Here is a 19053-nt window from a genome sequence, read left to right as displayed (position 1 = left end):
TACAGTAGATGCTTTAACATTTATCATTATAAAATTGCAATGTATTCATTTTGAACCATAAATGACAAAAATACCCTAGCATAGAGCTCGGGATCCTTTCGAAAGTGCAAACATCTAGAAGAGGTCCACGCTTAGCCTAATCTAATTTTTGGTTGATAATAGTTTGTTGTTTTGTGAACTATCGACGCTCATTAACAAATCCAAATCATCAGCTTTTAAAAGCATAAAAGATAAAGTATGAAATAGTCTACATAACTAAAATGTCAAGTTCCTCTCACAAACAGAAAAATAAATTTTATTTAAAGCAGTGATCTAATCTATCCCTAGGCTTTGACATTATAGTTAGAAATTATGAAGGATTTGTAGTAGCTGCCCGAAGCACCACTAAAAGCATATTCGTAAAGTCAGTAGTAGTGGAAGCATTGGCGGCATTACATGCAGCAGAGCTCAATTGAGAATTATGATTCCAAGAAATCATATTGGAGGGGATTTCCATTCAAATTGTAAATGTTGTAAATGCAATCGGTAGAAATTGAAGTAAATTTGGCCATATTGTGGGTGGGATTAGAATTGTGTTGAATAAGTTGAGACAATAGCAATTTTATCATGTGAAGAGGAAAGCAAAATGCTTATGCTTACCATGTCATAGATTAAGTTTGGTTAGAAGAAATGTTGAATTGTGTTTATGATATATAGGAGAGCAAAAGGCTCTTTGTTGATGTTTATTAATAAATATTGAATATTTTGTTTAAAAAGAAAGAAAAAAAAGAGAAAGGGTCTTTATGGACCTATATGCCTGAACAATTTGAAATATGTTCGGACAAATGAGATCCATCCAAGTTCTTCCTCAAATAATTGTAAAAATATATATATAAAAAAAAAAAAAATCAAATCATTCATAAAAGTGGTTAGTTTATTTTTACCTTCTAAAGGCTCCCTTGGCACTCTTGAGCCACATGGATTGTGGCAATGAATAAGTAGTACATGTAGCATTTTTCACGAGTTTTTTTTTTTTTTGTTTGGTTTGAAAGGAGTTATTTATGTAGTAAAAAGTTGAAAAGTACTTTGAATGAGATTCACAAATGAAAATAGTTGTCTGTAAAGTCCACATAATCAAATGGTTTGACAAATGTGTTTTAATATTTCTAAAAAGTGAAAATGAAAAGTGTTTTTGAGACACAAGTTGTTATTTGTTCAGACATTGATCCAGTCAAGGATAATGACCAAGTAAAAAAAAAAAAAGGTTAATAACATTATTTAAAGAGCATATCCACAATATATTGGAGGCTTTCTCGTATCAATAATAGAAAAAAATAAAATAAAAATATAACTACTAGAACAAATACAATCATAAATAAAATAGAAAAAGTGAAAAAAAAGAAAAAAAAAAAAAAAAAAAAAAGAGGGTTTATAACTCGAGAGATAAATATTAACCATAACAAAATAAGTTATGACGATAAAAGATTAAAATCACCAAAAAATATTTGGCGGCTATTAAAAAGAAAAAAATTTCAATTACTTCATAAATCCCATTATTTTTTTAAAATTTTTTTATATTATGGTATCAATATTTATCTGTTTAATCACCTCAATGTTTATTATTAAAAAAATAAATATTAACAAAAATTTAATAATTTATCATGAAAAGTATCCACATCCTAAAGGATATGTTTGTTAAAATTTATGATCTTTATTTATTTTTTTTATTTTTCTATATTCAAACAAAAAAATAATAAACATTTTAAAATATAAAATACTTTAAAAAAAAAACCCAAAAATAATTTCCATCATTATGTTACATTAGAATACATACATACATATATATAAGCCAACCAGAAGCCAGAAGGGATAAAGAATCCCGACAAAAAATTGTTTGAGAATCCGGATCCAACCAAAACGACATCTTAACCCTAAAAATAGTTGGGAAATATGGTTAAAGGACCACTTACGACTTACGAGGGCTCCACTACGTCGTTGATTGGTCAACAAAACGTTCTTCACCACCGCTTGCGGTTCTTTCACGGTAAAAGATCAGATCCCTATTTGTTTCCTTCTCCATTAAGAGTTCCCTCGCCACTGTGGTCCGCGGATCTCTCATAATATCTCTCTGTCTGTGTTCGACATCACGAGCACCAGCTGAAAATGCCGAGTCGCTGCGAAATGCTCTGCGAGATAATCCTCGCCATCGTCCTCCCCCCCGTGGGCGTCTGTTTCCGCCACGGTTGCTGCAGCGTATCTCTCTCTCTCTCTCTCTCTCTCTCTCTCTCTCTCTCTCTCTCTCTCTCTCTCTCTCTTTATCTATCTACTATCTTATACCTTTCTGTTTGGTTGCCGAGAAAACGGAAAGGAAAATCAACATTTTCTCAGCACCTAAATGGAAATGAAGAGTTTGGAGAAAAAACGATGCGAATTCAATTTTGTTTCATATCTCCAGACTCCAATTTAGGCGTAATTGAAGTGTTTATTTATTTATTTATTTTTGGCTATTGTCTTCTGAGCTCCGTGATTACAAATATTAAGAAATTTCACTCTGTTCTCAGGTCCACTGATGAATAATTTTGGCGAATTTCGCATTTTTCCTGTCTCTCTCTATCTCTATATAAATTCCTCTTACTCTCTGTTTGGTTACCGAGAAAACTGAAAGGAAAAGTATACATTTTCTCAGCACCTAAGCCGAGCCAAGGAGTTTGATAAAAACAAAGTGAATACAATTTTGTTCCTATCTGGAATTTAGGCATAATGGAAGTGATTTATTTTTCTTGTTTGTCTTCTTAGATCCATGATTACGAGTATTCCAAGATTATAATTAATTAAATAAATACGCTTCTTTTTTTTTTCTCTGTGTTTTGCCTCATTTGCATTGTGACCAAATCCGAGGCTGACCTCTCGATCTGTTGTTTTTACAGATTGAGTTCTTCATCTGCTTGGTCCTGACTATTCTTGGTTACATTCCTGGAATAATCTATGCTCTCTATGTCATCGTGTTTGTGGATCGCGACCAGTACTTTGATGAATACAGGCGTCCTCTCTACGCCTAGTCCCGGCATTCTCCTTGCTTCTATGTACGCTTTGATGACGTTTTATCAAACTGATGTCTTATGTATTGTTTAAACTTGTTTTGATATGATGCGATGAATATGATATTGGTTCACTTGGATGGAGGATTTAAGCCTTATTTATATGTAGATTTGGTCTGATTAGGTGTAAGATGTTATATCAAATTCACAGCACAAGTTTCTTTGTTGAAGCGAAACCACTCAAATCCATCGGTCTCGTGTTGTTAGATTCATATCAAGCAATTTATACTGACAATCTTTCTTCAACTCCTTTGATTTTAAACACTCAAATCCAAGTGCAACGTATAAGTATTAGAAACATCAGTTATTATGATCATTGTTATTGTCATAATCATTATTGTTGTTGGGGTTTGATTTGCTTTGCATTTTAGAATTGCTACTATAGCCTTTAGTATAAAGAAATCTGATCTTACTGGTACAAAACTGCAGCATATCATCATAACTTTGACATGATAGAATTTTATTGGCGTTGTTAGAGTATAAATGTATAATCTAGTACCGTTAAAAACTTTTCGAGGATTTACAAAGTTTGTTTGTTGCACTCAACACCAACATGAGTAGTTCTTTCTCGGGTTCAGGGCTGTAGTTAACACTTCATAATCTGGTTTAGCATCATTCTTGTTTTCAAATTTTTCTCACATGTGTGTTGCCTTACTAGAAGTTGCTTTAATAGAAGTAGCGTCAACAACCCTCAAATGCTGTACTCACATGATGGATATTTTGTTCAGAAGGAAGTACTACAGTTTTCATATTGCATGACTGCACATTTGGCGAGCCAAATTAAGGTCTCTTGCACAACATTAGAAATGCCTCTGGTGTAAGACAAGCTGCAGTTGCTTAGGTCTGATATTAAGTCTTAGGTTGTCATCTCTCTCTTGCCCTCGCCCCCTTTTTTTGGTTGTTCCCTGTTGCTAACATTCCTATAAACCTCTGTTGTTTTCTGAGGGAAGGGGTGAAAAGAAAATGAGTACTCTTTCATTAAGGAAGTCCGGAAACTAAATAGTTTAAGTGATTTACCTGGAAATACTGGATGAATAGGTGAAGTCATTTGCCAAACAACACTTTTTTTTGGGCAATCAATCAGATGCCCCTACCCAACTTGTCTAATGAATGCCAAATGGAATAATTCAGGGGACATAAATTTTCTTCAAAGTAGGTTTGTGGAATTTCTTTCAACCTACTTTATAAAATTATCATGTATTCCTTTGCATGGGAGAAATGCATGATTTTTTTGTCGGCCTTTATATGTTTTTACATCCAATTACCGACATAATTTCTGACACATCAATAAACCAGTCCCTCTACCTGCCAGGTTAGGAGGTGGCTCCACTCCCTCCACACTTGCGTTTTTTTGTTTGCTGGCTGTATATAATTGAAACTTCACACAAATTGTGGGTAATTTGGTAGTTGGTGACTTACTGTCAGAAATTCGTTTAACAATTTGGATGGAAAAATTGATGTTGGCACCATTTTTTTACGTGAGTGAAAATCCAAGGATCAATTTTTTATTTTCCCTTTAAATAATGGGGGGGGTAATGGTTTAACATCTTTCGATTTATTTTTCTTCTTCACTATCTTAGTGACTATGTTTCTCTTGGCTCTTTTAATATTCTATATTTGGTCGAGGTAATAAAGAAGAAAAGAGGACAAGGACTTTTAAAGCATGAATAATGCTAGATACTATAATTTTATTTAATATTTAACAATGTTGATATGAAACTCTTAATTAATTTAAGTGTGTCATGTCAGTATTGTTGGATAAATATTGAATAAAATTATAGTATTTAGGATTTTTAAGAGCATTCACAGCTATCCACTTTCACTATTTTATTTAAATATTTTTTTCAATAATTTTTTATTTATTCTTTATTCATTCCAATAATTTTTTTTATTTAAAAAAAAAGGTGGCAAAAGCGGAAACAAGATTTGATGAGTATTATTCACCCGCACTAATTTTTTTTCAGCAATTTATGCTCCGTTTGTTTCGACGTAAAATAGTTTCCGTCGTAAAATATTTTCGACGAAATCAATTTCAAAAGAAATTATTTTCTCGAAAACATTTTTCGGCGTTTGGTTCGCACGAAAAAATTACGAAAAGTGAAAATGCAACTGTCGCCGGAATCCGGCAACGACCGGTCGCCGTCGCCGGAATCCGGCGAACATGTTTGGCCGGATCCGGCCAAAATTGCCGGATTCCGGCAGGAAACCTCCGGGACCGGTCAGATCCGGCAGGATCCGGTCATTTTGGCCGGATCTCGGCAGGATCAGTGGCCGGATCCGGCCAGATCCGGCCGGATCAGTGTCCGGATCCGGTCATATCCGGCCGGATTCCGGCCATTTTGGCCAGATCCGGCCGGTTCAGTGTCCGGATCCGGTCATATCCGGCCGGATCCCGGCCATTTTGGCCAGATCCGGCCGGATCAGTGGCCGGATCCGGTCAGATCAGGCCGGGTTCCGGCCGGTTTCGGTCCATGGCCGGATTCCGGCCAGATTCCGCCGGCATTCGGCGCAGTTGCCGGATGTCGCCGGATTCCGGCGGCCGGCGGTATTCCGGCAGCCGGCAGGATTCCGGTGGTCGGATTCCGACGCCGGCATTATTCCAGTGACTTGATGATGCCGGATTTCGGTGTTGCCTATTTTCGAACGACCGATTATTGTCGGATTCGGACAGTCAGATATCAAACGTGCGTGTAAGGACGAAGAATATAATTTTGGAAAACGATTTACGGTTTTAAAAACCGTAAATCGTTTTCCAAAAATTAAAGAAGGTTTTACGGTCAAACCGAAAATGATTTTCGTTGACCGTTATTTTCGCCCCCTACCAAACACCGTAAAATACCGAAATCATTTTCTGGAAATCATTTTACGCCGAAACAAACGGAGCATTAGTGCAACAGATACAGAGTGTTTTCGTCTCATTTTAATATTTTTTAAGAACCGGATGTGGATGCTATTCTATGTTCTGATTTATTCTCAGCAATTTGGTTAACAGTTAACACCCAAGTATTTATTTTATAAACTTTCATTTAATAAAACCCATACAGTTGGGAGCATATTTTCTCTGAATCCATATTACTCATAATACCACGACTACAAGATGAAATCATTCACTTTCAGCCAAAATTGAGCTCCAATGGGAGTCCTCACCGCTTATTATGAAATGAACCATTAGAATTAGAGAAATGATTCATGTACAACTCATATTGCATAATTATTTCACAATCAAAAAAACATAAGGTGAGATTCATGCATGTGAGTTTTACCCAATAAGGATTGATTCTTACACTACACAGGTACAACTTCACAACACCCCCTCACATAAGAGTGGGCGTATCTGAGTCCCACTCTCATGTGAGAGGGTGTTGTGAAGTTGTTGTACAAGCCCACTCTCATGTGAAGGAGTGTTGTGAAATTGTTGTACTGTGTTGTACAAATATCATTTTTGTTACCTAATATATCCTGGGGTTGTGAATAATTACATAAGAATTGTAATTTTATCGTCCCCCTTAGAATTGGGATAAGTGTTTTTCAAGTTGTTACGTTGAATTGTGTGTTCAAAATAATTGGATTAAAAAATAGATAAAATTAGAGAGCTACACGTGTGTCGCCAGGTGGGTAGAGAAGCTGAAGGCTGAAGCTGTCCACACCGAGTAAGGATAAGAATTTTTTTTTTTTTTATTCTCTCAATATTTTAATGTGACTTTTAGGCTAATGATTTGGTCAAAATTAGTAGTGATATATTCTAAATTTAATAATAATTTATATTCTAAAGTCAATAATAATTTTAAAAACTATTTTAACATTAAAAGAAGAAGAAAAAAAAAAATCCTAACATTAATCATGTCCACACCAAAAATAACATGTCCAACCAAAACAAATAACGACCTTAACTAGACCTCTCTCAAACCAACAACCCTCGAAATGGATAACAATGAAGGAGAAGAAGAGTCCGATTCCGGACCCGGACCCGACTGGGCCGAGTTGACCCAGGAGTGCCTGACCAACGTCCTCTCGCGGCTCACCCTGGAGCACCGGTGGCGCGGAGCCATGCTGGTGTGCAAGCCGTGGCTCCAAGCCTGCATGGACGCTTCTCTTCACTCGGCGTTCGACATCGAGCCCCACTTTGGCTCGGCGTTCGAATCGTCTCGCTGGTGGACCCCCGAGTTCGAGAGGAAGATAGACTCCATGCTCCAATCCATCGTCGTTTGGAGCGATGGGTTTCTCTCTGAGATTCGCACCCGTCACTGCTCTGATCGCTCTCTTTTATTCGCCGCTGAAAGGTGTACAAATAATCACACACACACACACAGATGTATGTTGATTTTTTTTTTTTTTGCTTTGAGTTGTTTTGAGTGTTTGAATCTTTGATGGTAGTGTGGTTGAATTGGGTTTTTGTGTTTTTGCTTTTTTAACTTTTAATTGAATTATACTTATAAAAAAAAAAAAAAAAACTTTTAATTGAATTATATAATAGGCTTTTGCCACAAGGTTTGGACTTTTGTTTCCTTAGTGTTGTGTGGTGGGTCAGTTATTTGAATGAGAGAACTGAGACTCATCCTAATATTTTCTCTTTTTCATAGTGTGAGCTTTTTTATGTGGGTAGTTTTATTGTAATGCTAAAGTTTGAATCTGTTTGTACCAAATATTTCTTCAAGGCCTAAGCTTAGTCGATAGTGGAAGATCATGTAACATGGCTTATGTGATATGGCTGCTATTATGGTTGTCTAAAGTCAAAAAGCATGTAGGTAGGCCATTCGTACTTACGTAGTAATGCATTTAGGATGCTAAGAATGGCAGTTGTGTGGAGTGTGGCGAGATTACGAGAGAGAAGGTTATTGGTAGTTACAGAGCAGGGAAAAACCACCTCTTTTCTTGCATAAAGGAAGATGATTAGTTTCTTAGTGAAGTCTACTTGTACTTTACAGTAATCTGAAAGTGCATTACGAACCGTTTGTTCCATTTGTTTTTTCAGTTCAAATTGAGAGGGAATTGTGTTGCCAGAAAACGTATGATAAAAAGAATCATGAAATTAGTTTTGCTAAATTGCACCCATTACGGTTTATTAATAGGTCGGAGTGCGAATGATGGGGTTGAACTTTTGGCCTTACCTCTTTTTTGGTCTGAGTTTTTTGTTAAGGTCGTTGTTGGTTCATTAGGATATAAATAAATGAATTGAATTTTGTCATGTATTTGCATTTTCAGGTGCCCAAATCTTCAGGTCCTTTCAATCAAGAATTGCCCGAATGTTACTGATAGATCAATGGCTAAGATAGCTTCTCGATGCACCAATCTTAGGGAACTGGATGTCAGCTACTGCTATGAGATATCTCATGAGTCCTTGGTATTGATTGGAAAGAATTGCCCGAACCTTAGAGTTCTGAAGCGAAACCTTATGAATTGGCTTGATCCTTCCGAACATGTAGGAGTTGTTCCTAATGAGTATCTAAATGCTTGTCCTCAAGATGGGGACTCAGAAGCTGCTTCTATTGGGAGCTCCATGCCTTATTTGGAGCAACTTGAAATTCAGTTCTCCAAGTTGTCTGTTAGGGGCCTTACTTTGATATGTGAAGGGTGTCCGAACCTCAAGTACTTAGATTTGTCTGGTTGTATGACCTTGACTAGTAGGGATATTGCTAATGCATCATTGGGTCTGAAGGATTTGGAGATCAAAAAGCCAAATTTCTATATTCCAAGTACGGTCTTTCACATGGAGAGGTATGGCCATTGGAGTTTGTATGATGAGAGGTTTCAAACAGATGTCTTCCGAATTTGATCAGGCAAGTGGATAACAATATCATTGCAATTTGGTCATTTTTGGGAAAGCATATTGTGTTTGCTGGTCTATGTAGCTCTTAACTAACAAGGGTTCTGTAGCCAGGTTACAGTATATGTATATTTATTCCATGTCCAACGCCACATGTACTTTGGTTTCTGTAATGTTTGTTCTGTTCTGTTCTGTTTGATTTATAATACATTTGGGTATCAAGAACGATACTTTCTTTTACACTTGTATGGTGGATTGGAATTTACAAAATATATGGTTATTAAATGTCTGTATCATCATATGGCATTGCTTTTTCACTGTAAATGAAAAGCTGATCTGGTGATTAAGTGGATTCTTGGAAGCGCCTTCCATGCTCTTGAAAATAAAAATTGCTCTGCCTAGTGGCTACTCTTGGACTTAGGCCTGCCCAAGAACTCTTCAGAAACCCTATTGTCTCTCTCGATTGTCTGAAGGAATTTACAGCCTGAGTGCTGAACAACTCTTCAGAAACCCGTCAATGGGCTAAAACCTCTTTAGAGACATGATGTAATTGAGATCTCTTTGACTGTAACTATGGGCTTGTTTGTCAAGGAACAATACATTACATGTACTTTTTTTTTTCTTTTTTTTCTTTTTTTTTATATATTTTTCACTACTAATCAACATCAAAACATTCTCATTTTTTTTTTCACTTTTTTATATCACATCAATAATTTTTTATTACTATTCAAATAAAAAAATTCACTACGATACAAAACTTTTTCACTTTTTTATACAAATTCTTTTTATTTTATATCACATCATCACTTTTTACTAATTTCAAAAATTAACAACCCACTACTCTGTTATGTTCTGTTCTGTAATGTCACTTGCCAAACAAGCCCTATAATATGAGGCTTTAGGCTTTAGGGCCCTATTCAAACTATGGTGTGGATATAAATAATCAATGGGCCCTACTCAAACACCACACTAATGGCAAGTAATCAGTCAATTGATAAACGGCTACGGCCCACCACGTGGCAAGCATCTATGGGCCAACTTTAAGGGGCCACCCTCTCTAGAAATCAGGTAATTGTCCTTTCTCTCCTCAAACTATCTCCATTCAATTTATTCTCAAACAAATTTATTGACTTAAATATCGGAGGCTCCCTGGTCCCCTGGGGATATGGTTTTTCTAGTGACTTTTTTCTTTATTTTGCAGGTGACCCATCGTCCGATCCAGCCGTGCGAAATGTTGCATCAACAAACTTAGTGGAAGTCGTTGAAATTATTTTCAAATTATGTCTTCCTCTTCATGACCTAGGAGTAACTTCCTTTGATGTATTGGTTTGTCATTTAATGTGGTAAAGTCCATGCTTGCATCTTGTGTGTGATTAGAAATCTCTAAGATGAAAAGAATTGAGATAAATGAAGAGAGAAGAAATTTTTTTTTTTTTTTGGTTGTAACTTGTAAGCCCAAGAGAGAAAGTTAGTTATTGTGTCTATCTTTTTCAATTAGGACCTACCTCTGGAGTGGTAATTAGAACCTTGTATCTTTGAAATTCACCAGCGTTTGAACTTCGTTTTGGTTTGGTCTTTTTGTAAAGATCATCACAATGCTAATTGATCTGTCATCTGTGCATAAACTTTGCTAAATGAACTGTCTCTACTGACCAAAGTAGAAACATTCTCATTTCTTCTCTCCTCCCTGTGATTGTGGTTCCTATTAGTAACATTAACCCCCCTAGCCAGTTCTGCCCCTTTCCCTTTTTTTGTTTGCATTTTTCTTTTGTTTTATGTATCATTTGCTCAGGAAAACAAAAAGACCAGGAGACGAAGGGTTGGAGATCTAATCAATTGAAAAGGTTAGTCCTTAACATTGATCAAAAGAAGAGAAAAATGAAGTTAAATGATCACATCTTGCAACAATTTTTCCTTTCCCCTCTTTGAAGCTTAAACTTACGTTTTAGACAACCACCCATGCCATTCAAAAGAAGAAAACAGACGTCAACAATCCAAATATAACATGCCTGAGCACCACAGAAAACCCAGAAGAGGGTTTAATTAACAAGGAGCTTGCTCCACTTCGTCTACGAGTGTTGGGGGGCTTAACGTTATTGGCACCCCCATAAACTACTTTTGCCTTTCGGAAAACCCTTAAATGATGAGCTGCTTGATCTGCCCCATGTGTTCTTTGATCACCTTCTCTGTTTGGTTTGTTGACCGAGCCATATAAATCTGAATAGAACGAAATCTAGTTAGAAATACACTGAATATCTTTTACTTAAATCATTTTATCAATTATAAACTATTACATCAGTTTGTGAGAATACTTGTTGTAAAAGTTGTAGTACCTTTAACATCATTCTTACAGTTAAGCTGTTTTGGGAGCTTTGAAGATGACCTATCTCCAGCTTTTTTGGTGAAAGTGCTTTCACATGCTGAATACGAAAGAACTTTGAGGGACACAATGAAGAAGAGCCATATAAGTAATTCTTTCCTCATGTGCTCTTGCTTTTGTTTTGGACCAACACTTTTAAGGTGGTGGGTGTTGAGGGAAGAGGAAGGGGTTTTAGGCTGCTATTGATTAAGGCTCTGAGGACTCACAAGAAGTAAAATCTCATTTTATAGTGGAGGTTCTTTTGATGGGGGAGACAAAGCTCCCCTAGTATGATAAAAAAATACTGTCCACCAACAAAAAAAAAACCTGGTGTTGGGTTCTTAGAATGGGAATCCAATTCTGAGCAAGAAAAAAAGTTTGCAGATTCTTTTCATGTTCGCTTTTCTTTCCTGTATTCTTCTCTTCGTTGGGTGGTGATCGGCTTCTTTTAGGATATGCTAGTAGAAAAGAATAAAGAGGCCATTCATTTTGTTTAAAGGATCAAATTCACATCTTTTTCCCTTGAAAGAAGATCAAGGAATGGGATGCCTTGTCGGCTTGTCTTGAATCCTTGGAGAATTCTCAAAACGATTGCATGCTCTTAATCCTATTTACTTTAGATTCGGAGGATTGCTATAGTGATTTCATAGTTTTGTTATGTTAGTTATTAAAAGGAGTAAAGCTAGAATTATTTAATGAGGTTGACATGCATTCTTAATCGACCTTTATTTTTATTCTTTTCAATAATAATTGATTCAATGGTTAGTTGAGGCTGTCACGTTAATATTGTGAGATAAAAATATAATTTCTAATATTAATATATATAACATTTTTATCTTACAATGCAATCCCAACTAATTTTTGGATTTTTTTTTTTTTTTTTTTTTTTTTTTTAAAAAAATGGTTGATCCAAGGGTTGTATGGGACTGTCACATCAACATTATGTGATAGTTGAATAAAAATGAAATTTCTGGCATTACTCTTGTTAAAATATTAACCTCATGTATCAGTCTTCATATAAGAGCACTAGCAGTAGTTTTCCTTCAACTTTTCCTTAATTTAGGAAATAAAAACACTTTTTACTTCCCTATTTAAATGCACTCAACAATAGCTTTTCTTGTTATTTCCTTATACTATTTAAATATTTTTTAAATTAAATAGTAAGAGAAAAAAAAAATATGAAAGAGAAATCATTTAAATAATATTTTAAATAAATGCTAGATGAATGAAAGAGGAAATAAATTTTTTTTTATATTAAATAATGTTAAGGGAACAATTTTTGTTTCTCTAGATGTAGGGTACAGTTTACTTTTAATTCTCTTGATGTTTCTTTAGCTTAGTGAATAATAAGGGAATCTGATTCAAATGGTTTCTTACAAGTTTTTCTTACATGCATGGAAGGGAATGAGATTTAGAAAAACTATTGTTAGTGCTTTAATAAAAAATAATAATAATAATAATTAAAAAAAAAAAAAAAAGGTGTTGTATGAGTGATTCAACCATCTCAAGCTGAAATTAGATTTTTTGAGATTAAGACACATGTTTTATTATGGGATATGTTTCCAATCCCAACTTCAACTGGACCAAAACCAAACCATTGCATATATATATATATATATATATATATATATGTTTATTACTTCTGTTTGATTAAATTTGTATAAGTTAAAAGCTTTTGCAATAAGTGATAATTTTAACTTATTATTAGAATCAAATGTCTTGAGTTCAAACTTTGACTTCATCAATTCACCTCCCAATTAAATATGTTGCGTGTTGATCTCACCTATTAAAAGGGAATTTGAGTCTATATATGAGGTGGAACGTTAAAGTATTGATTAAATGATTAAATTTGTATTTTCCTATAAGCAAAAGCTTTTAGAAAAAGTTATGATTTAACTTCTAATTGTTCTCACTATATAATAAAAGGGAAAACATTATATTTTATATTTTATAAATTTTTATTATTATAAGTGACATGGGTCATAATATAATTGGTGTTAATGTGGCATTACGACAGTTTCCATCAAAATTTTGGAGAAAAGCTGGGTACAAGGCCCGTGTGGAGTTTTCACACTTTTTCTTTTCTTTTCTCTTTTTTTTTTTTTTTTTTTTTTCACTTTTTTAACCCAGAAAAGTGTTTGCAACTCAATAATCGCATAGCATTTTTTTTTTCTGCTTATTTTGAATTTTATTTCAAGCTTCTTTATCGTCCCTAGCAATATTACTCCTCTCAAATATCTCTTTATTTCTTCAAAGAAAGAAAAAAACAATAGCGTTTTGGAATAAGTTGTAAGAGTATTCATATTGGACGATGCAAATTTTTATCTATTCTAGATAATCAAAATTTACTTTTTGCTAGTTTAGCTAATCATTTTCAAAACTACCCTCCAACCGATTATTTAGGCCCTGTTTGATATCTTCTTTCCCTTCTCCTTCCCCTTCCCTGACGCGCACCGACAGGATTGGCTTTTCGCAGGAGGCTGAACAAATTCAGCCATTTTCCAAGATGGAACAACCCTTTTTTTTTTTTTTTTTTTTTTTTTTTCTATTTTACTCCTGACATGGAAAAAAATTCAGCAGCTTAAACAGTCATATACAGGGGTAAAATGGGTAAAAAAAAAGCCTGTTTTGTTTTACCCATTCTACCCCTGGCAGGAAATTTTTTTTTTGCAATATAAACGCTGTGTATAGGGGTAAAACGAGAAAAAAGCATGTCATTTCATGAAAAAGTTGGTTGAATTTTTTCAGCCCTTTTGCCAAAAGTCTCTCCTGTCAGTGCGCGTCAGGGAAGGGGAGGGAGAAGGGAAAGGGAAAGAGGATATCAAACAGGGCCTTAGATTTTTATCTATTTTATGAAAATAATCATTTTTAATATATTTTTTTTATTCTTTATGTTAAAACTGTGATCAGGACGAAGAAAATGAAGATTGAGCTTTGGTCACAGTCGAGATTTCCAAGCTAGCGACGACGAGCTCGCCAAATCACTCTAGCTCCGGCCGACTTTAAAGACCAGCTCGGCAATCCGGTAGTTGTCACCGTCGAGATCTCTAACCCCTGAGCCAGAGACAATGAGCTCGCCAGATCGCTTCAGCTCTAGCCGACTTTGAAGCTCTAGACGAATACGGACGTGTACCAGCCTGACGATCCAGCAGTCGTCACCGTTGAGATCTCCAATCCCTGAGCCAGCGACGACGAGCTTGCCTATACTTCGTAGAGAGATTGCCGGCACGAGAAAGAAAGTTATGGGAAAGAGGAAGAAAGTGAGAAAAACACTCATTAAAAAAAAAAATCGATAGATTTGTGAATAGTGCAATACCACATGGGGCGTTGCATTGTTCACAAATCTTGAACAAATCTAAACTGGCGTTGGGATAGAGAAGCCGATGGAAGAGCTTTTTTGTGGCTTTCTTATGTATTGTAGATTTACAATGGATTTTAAATAACCCATAGTGAATGCTCTAACAGACATTGTATGTCAGATGGTAGAGATGAAGGTCATGAAATAAATTTTAACATAACAATTATTTTCCCCTTTTCCTTTCCCTGCATTGAAAAAATAAAAAACAAACAATTTTCCCCTTTCCCCTATGGTTCATTTCCTGTCGTAGATGGTGTCTCATTTATGGTTAAAGACAGAGATGATACTTCCATCCAAAAATTTACCGAAGTCCACGTCAACATCTCCAAGAAATTGACACGTGTTCTATACATTAAAAAACTAAAAATAATAAAAACTTAAAAAGTTTTAAAAAAAATTGAAAAAGGAGAAAAAAAAAAAAAAAAAAAAGAAGAAGAAGAAGAGGGATGGCTGAGCCACTCTCATGGCCGGTTTTGGGGTGGTTGAAACACCCCAGATCGACTGGTCTTGGGGTGGCCGAACCACCCCATGGCTGGCCACCCCACAAGGCCAAAGAGAAATAAATAAAGAAAAAAAAAAAAAAAAAAAAAAAAAAAGAAGAAGAAGAAGAAGAAGAAGAAGAAGAGAGAGAGAGAGAGAGAGAGAGAGGTTGGTTTAAGGTTTGGCCCTTAGGGCAAGGGTCATGGGGGTGGTTCGGCCAACCCATGCCAAATGGAGGTGGTTCAGCTACTTCCAAACTGACCATAAGGGGGGGGGTGCTCGAGCCACCCTTCCTCTTTTTTCTTTTTTTAAAAATAAAATAAAATATTTATTTCTTTTATTTTTTTAAAAGTTTTATAATTTTTATTTTTAATTTTTAATTAGGCATAGGACACGTGTCATCATCTTATAGGTGTTAACATAGATTTCCGTCAATTTTTAGACGGAATTTTGAACGGAAGTACCATCTCTGTTTTTAGCCATAAATCAAATACCATCCACGATACGAAATGAATTACACAAGCTAAAAAATAAAGGTGTTAAATCACATGGAGTAAAAACGTATTTCACCCTATTTATTAACATAACATTATGATTGGCTCTGACTAGTTGCGATGGCCAAACATCTAGCTAGCTAAAAGAAAGAAATAAATCAAAAAAGCAACGCATGTGGGGCAAGAAGAATTCTTGGGGAACCACTGGGTGATGCAGCGCATGTGAAAAAAAATATGAGCGCAAAGCATCCTCTGGCTAGCACCGTTGCCTTGTAGAGCCGTTCGAGCCATTTTATAATCGCTAATCGCCTAGGGTGGTGCAAGGGCAATTAGCAAACTAGTCCAATTGCCTAAGACAATTACTGTTACAATTAGCGATGATACAATTACCCTTTTTTCACCCCTAATAGTCCTTATTAATTATCAGTGTCTTTTCATCTCCCATTATGCGGCTTCTCTTCGCTTGCCATTCAAGATCCAAAAAAATTAGAGAAGTGCTACATTTACTAAATTTTTTTCTTAAAAATTAATTTTCAAATAATGTGTCAATCATAGATAAGATTTATTATTTTGAAAAATGTGTCAACATGCATCTCATAGGATGATGACACATTATTTAGAAATTATTTTTGGAGATGAAAATTTAAAAAGTAGAGCATTTCCCAAAAATTCAGGTGGTGTTTGATAACTTTTTTTAAGAATTGTTTTTGGTGTTTTGGTTGAAAGTATTTTGATATAAGTTATAACATAAGAGTAAAAATAGTTTTTTACGTTGTAGAAGAGCTTTATTTTATTGGCAATATTTTATGGAGTAATGGATGGGCATCAACTTGGTGTTCAACTTTAGGCCACATATGATACCAACCTTATGATATATATCATATGTTTAGGATATAAATTTCTTACAAATCGATTTGTAAGAAATTTTTTACAACCTATATATAAGATTGACATGCATCTCTTGGCATGTGTAACGACCCACTCTCAATGACACAATATTGTCCGCTTTTGGCTCCCCCAAACCAGACTTCCCAGAAGGTCACCCATCTTGGCCGATACTGCTCTCGCAGAAGCACGCTTAACTGCGGAGTTCTGATAGGTTCATGGTCATCACGGCTTTAAAACGCATTGTGTCATAAATGATGCATTTATACATATAAGCACATCCTCATTCACAAGCGATGTGAGACGTCACAATCACCCCCTCTTTGGACCTAACGTCTCCGCTAGTGTCCCTCACTGGGCGTGTGCACGCTCCCACCATCTCAAGCTGGGCAATGGTTCTAATACCATTTGTAACGACCCACCCCAATGACACAATATTGTCCGCTTTTGGCTCCCCCGAACCAGACAGGATGTCACCCATCCTGGTACTGCTTTCGCAGAAGCACGCTTAGTTGCGGAGTTCTGATAGGTTTATGGTCATCACGGCTTTAAAACGCGTAGTGTTATAAAGGGTGCATTTATACATATAAGCACATCCTCATTCCCAGGCGATGTGAAACGTCACAGCATGTGAGAAACACATGTTATTTAAATAACATGTGCTTCTTACATGCTTTTTTAATAGCATTAATAAAAAAACATGTGTTTCTCACATGTTTAAAAGATACATGTCATTTTTATATGTAAGTTGTAAGAAATTTCCTACAAACCAATTTGTAGAAAATTTCTGTCCATATCAGATTATGTAATTGTGTATAATGATTCTGCTTATATATTATATTTGACAAATTAAATCATTACTTATTTTAAAAAGTTACCTTAGTAAGTGATAGGTAATACATAAAAGAGTAGTACTATAAGATACGCCTTCATCACACTATTAGCAGACTTTTTGTGTTTACGTGGCACATCTTGCAGTAGATGAATTAAATTTATCTCACCGCAAAATGTGCCACGTAGGCACAAAAGTCTGCCATAGTGTGATGAAAGTGTGCCTTATAGCATTACTCCCCTACTTATCCCAAAGAAAGATTAAACTGATAAAAAAAAAAATTTGAATTTAATCTTTTAATTAATATTCTAACATTATATGTTTGATTCATATTAATCTCCAAGTCCCACCGAAATTTAGATCTAAAGTACTTGGACTGAAATTTAGATCTATAATACAAAACCAATGGAATTTATCAATAATATTTACGAATGGCAAATACAATATGCTGTCACACCCATTTAAGCAACAATATTAAAAAAAAAAACTAAAAAAATAAAAAATAAAAAAGGTTAAGGCAAGAATATGATACAAATGTAGAACTTATATATTTAAGAATGTATTTAAACTATATGAAGCACTTAGGATTGTAACACAATTTGACGTGTTGGAGATAAGATCGATCTTAAAGATGTTTGAAGATGAACTAACATACTCCGCCACCCACGCACGCACAAACTAGAGCATGAAGAAACCAAGGGAAACGCAAATAACAGAGGCAACATTGAAGGAAGATATCCGACTTCGAATAGCTGAAGATTTTCTGCCACCAGCACCACGTGTTCCGACTCTCGGAACCGAGGGAATCCTCTTTTTGATGTGAACTCCAAGCTTCCGATTGTAAAATGAACTGCCTGCCAGTTGTGATCTCTCTTGTTGCAGATGCTGGCCGGGAACTCTACTCATGAGGGGATTCAAAGCGCTTTCAAGAGCTGAACTTGGAAGAAGGTGAGAGAATAAGAGGAGAGCGGTGACTGAGAAAGAGAGTATCCATCTCATGTTTATCATGTCTGTGGATCAAGGAGAAAAAGTATAAGCTTCTTGTGGACAAGGGATCGATATATAGCTAATGCTCAATAATTAATGGATCGAAGCTTTACCTTTTTATACGAAGTGGAGATATTAATTAATTCGAGTGTGGCAGACTGGCAATTAATGGTTGGGTTGGATCGTGTCGTAATTGGTAAGAGCGCGTAGCTAAATTAAGAGGACAAAACAAAAGCAGAGAGAGAGAAGAGTTGAATGCTTCGAGGAGCCGGGCCTCCACAACTGACTGAAATTCTTCTTCAATCAGATTTCCTAGTTACTACACCCCATTTATAGAAGAAGAGAAAAATCAGGGATTATTCTGGAAAAAAAATCTAGGGTTTCAGCTTATTAAGGAAAAAGAAGAATAATGATTTACTGCCACCTAAAGATACAACTTTTCACCACTTTGCCTATGTAGCAAGGTGGTCCCCCACTACTTTTTGAATTTTTTTATTTTTTAAAAGAATAATGATTTAATGCCACTTAAATATATAACTTTTCACCACCTTGCCTATGTGGCAAGGTGGTCCCCCACTACTTTTTAAGTTTTTTTATTTTTTAAAAATAAATTAAAGTGGGGGACCACCTTGCCACATAGATAAGGTAGTGAAAAGTTGTATATTTAGGTGGTAGTGAATCATTACTCTATTTAAAAATAAATTAAGGTGAGGGACCACCTTGCCACATAGGCAAGATGGTGAAAAGCTGTATATTTAGGTAGTAGTGAATCATTACTCGAAAAAGAATGCTACTGTCACCAAATGCAGTTTTTTTT

General features: G+C 35.5%; 3 protein-coding genes and 1 long non-coding RNA gene across 4 annotated transcripts; 2 read left to right on the top strand and 2 right to left on the bottom strand.

The window, feature by feature from the left end:
• Positions 1 to 1938: 1938 nt before the first annotated feature.
• LOC133866620 (UPF0057 membrane protein At4g30660-like) lies at positions 1939 to 3175 on the top strand. The gene is made up of 2 exons (XM_062303206.1): positions 1939 to 2232; positions 2907 to 3175. The coding sequence occupies exons 1-2, from the start codon at positions 2143 to 2145 to the stop codon at positions 3036 to 3038; spliced, it is 222 nt and encodes a 73-aa protein (XP_062159190.1). The 5' UTR covers positions 1939 to 2142; the 3' UTR covers positions 3039 to 3175.
• Positions 3176 to 6953: 3778 nt separating this feature from the next.
• Positions 6954 to 9081, top strand: LOC133865369 (F-box protein SKIP1). Its single transcript, XM_062301766.1, has 2 exons — positions 6954 to 7357; positions 8280 to 9081. Exons 1-2 carry the CDS (start codon positions 6999 to 7001, stop codon positions 8848 to 8850), a joined length of 930 nt encoding a protein of 309 aa, XP_062157750.1. The 5' UTR covers positions 6954 to 6998; the 3' UTR covers positions 8851 to 9081.
• A 1594-nt stretch (positions 9082 to 10675) lies between these two features.
• On the bottom strand, positions 10676 to 11435 carry LOC133867029 (uncharacterized). The gene is made up of 2 exons (XM_062303701.1): positions 11175 to 11435; positions 10676 to 11058 (listed from the first exon to the last, which is right to left on the bottom strand). Exons 1-2 carry the CDS (start codon positions 11323 to 11325, stop codon positions 10808 to 10810), a joined length of 402 nt encoding a protein of 133 aa, XP_062159685.1. The 5' UTR covers positions 11326 to 11435; the 3' UTR covers positions 10676 to 10807.
• A 6185-nt stretch (positions 11436 to 17620) lies between these two features.
• Positions 17621 to 18759, bottom strand: LOC133866889 (uncharacterized). Its single transcript, XR_009899940.1, has 2 exons — positions 18350 to 18759; positions 17621 to 18259 (listed from the first exon to the last, which is right to left on the bottom strand). It is a non-coding gene; the product is annotated as an uncharacterized LOC133866889 (long non-coding RNA).
• Positions 18760 to 19053: the final 294 nt, after the last annotated feature.

The sequence above is a fragment of the Alnus glutinosa genome, chromosome 4 (genome assembly GCF_958979055.1).
Source record: "Alnus glutinosa chromosome 4, dhAlnGlut1.1, whole genome shotgun sequence".
Taxonomy (NCBI): Eukaryota; Viridiplantae; Streptophyta; class Magnoliopsida; order Fagales; family Betulaceae; genus Alnus; species Alnus glutinosa.
This window is presented reverse-complemented; position numbering and strand designations above follow the sequence as displayed.

Bases quoted from the DNA above. Each gene is read 5' to 3' on its own strand.
- LOC133866620 (XM_062303206.1), top strand. From the start codon at position 2,143: ATGCCGAGTCGCTGCGAAATGCTCTGCGAGATAATCCTCGCCATCGTC. The intron at 2,233-2,906 runs GTATCTCTCTCT...TTGTTTTTACAG, and splicing joins TCCGCCACGGTTGCTGCAGC to ATTGAGTTCTTCATCTGCTT.
- LOC133867029 (XM_062303701.1), bottom strand. From the start codon at position 11,325: ATGAGGAAAGAATTACTTATATGGCTCTTCTTCATTGTGTCCCTCAAA. The intron at 11,059-11,174 runs GTACTACAACTT...CGTTCTATTCAG, and splicing joins CTGTAAGAATGATGTTAAAG to ATTTATATGGCTCGGTCAAC.
- LOC133865369 (XM_062301766.1), top strand. From the start codon at position 6,999: ATGGATAACAATGAAGGAGAAGAAGAGTCCGATTCCGGACCCGGACCC. The intron at 7,358-8,279 runs GTGTACAAATAA...TTGCATTTTCAG, and splicing joins CTTTTATTCGCCGCTGAAAG to GTGCCCAAATCTTCAGGTCC.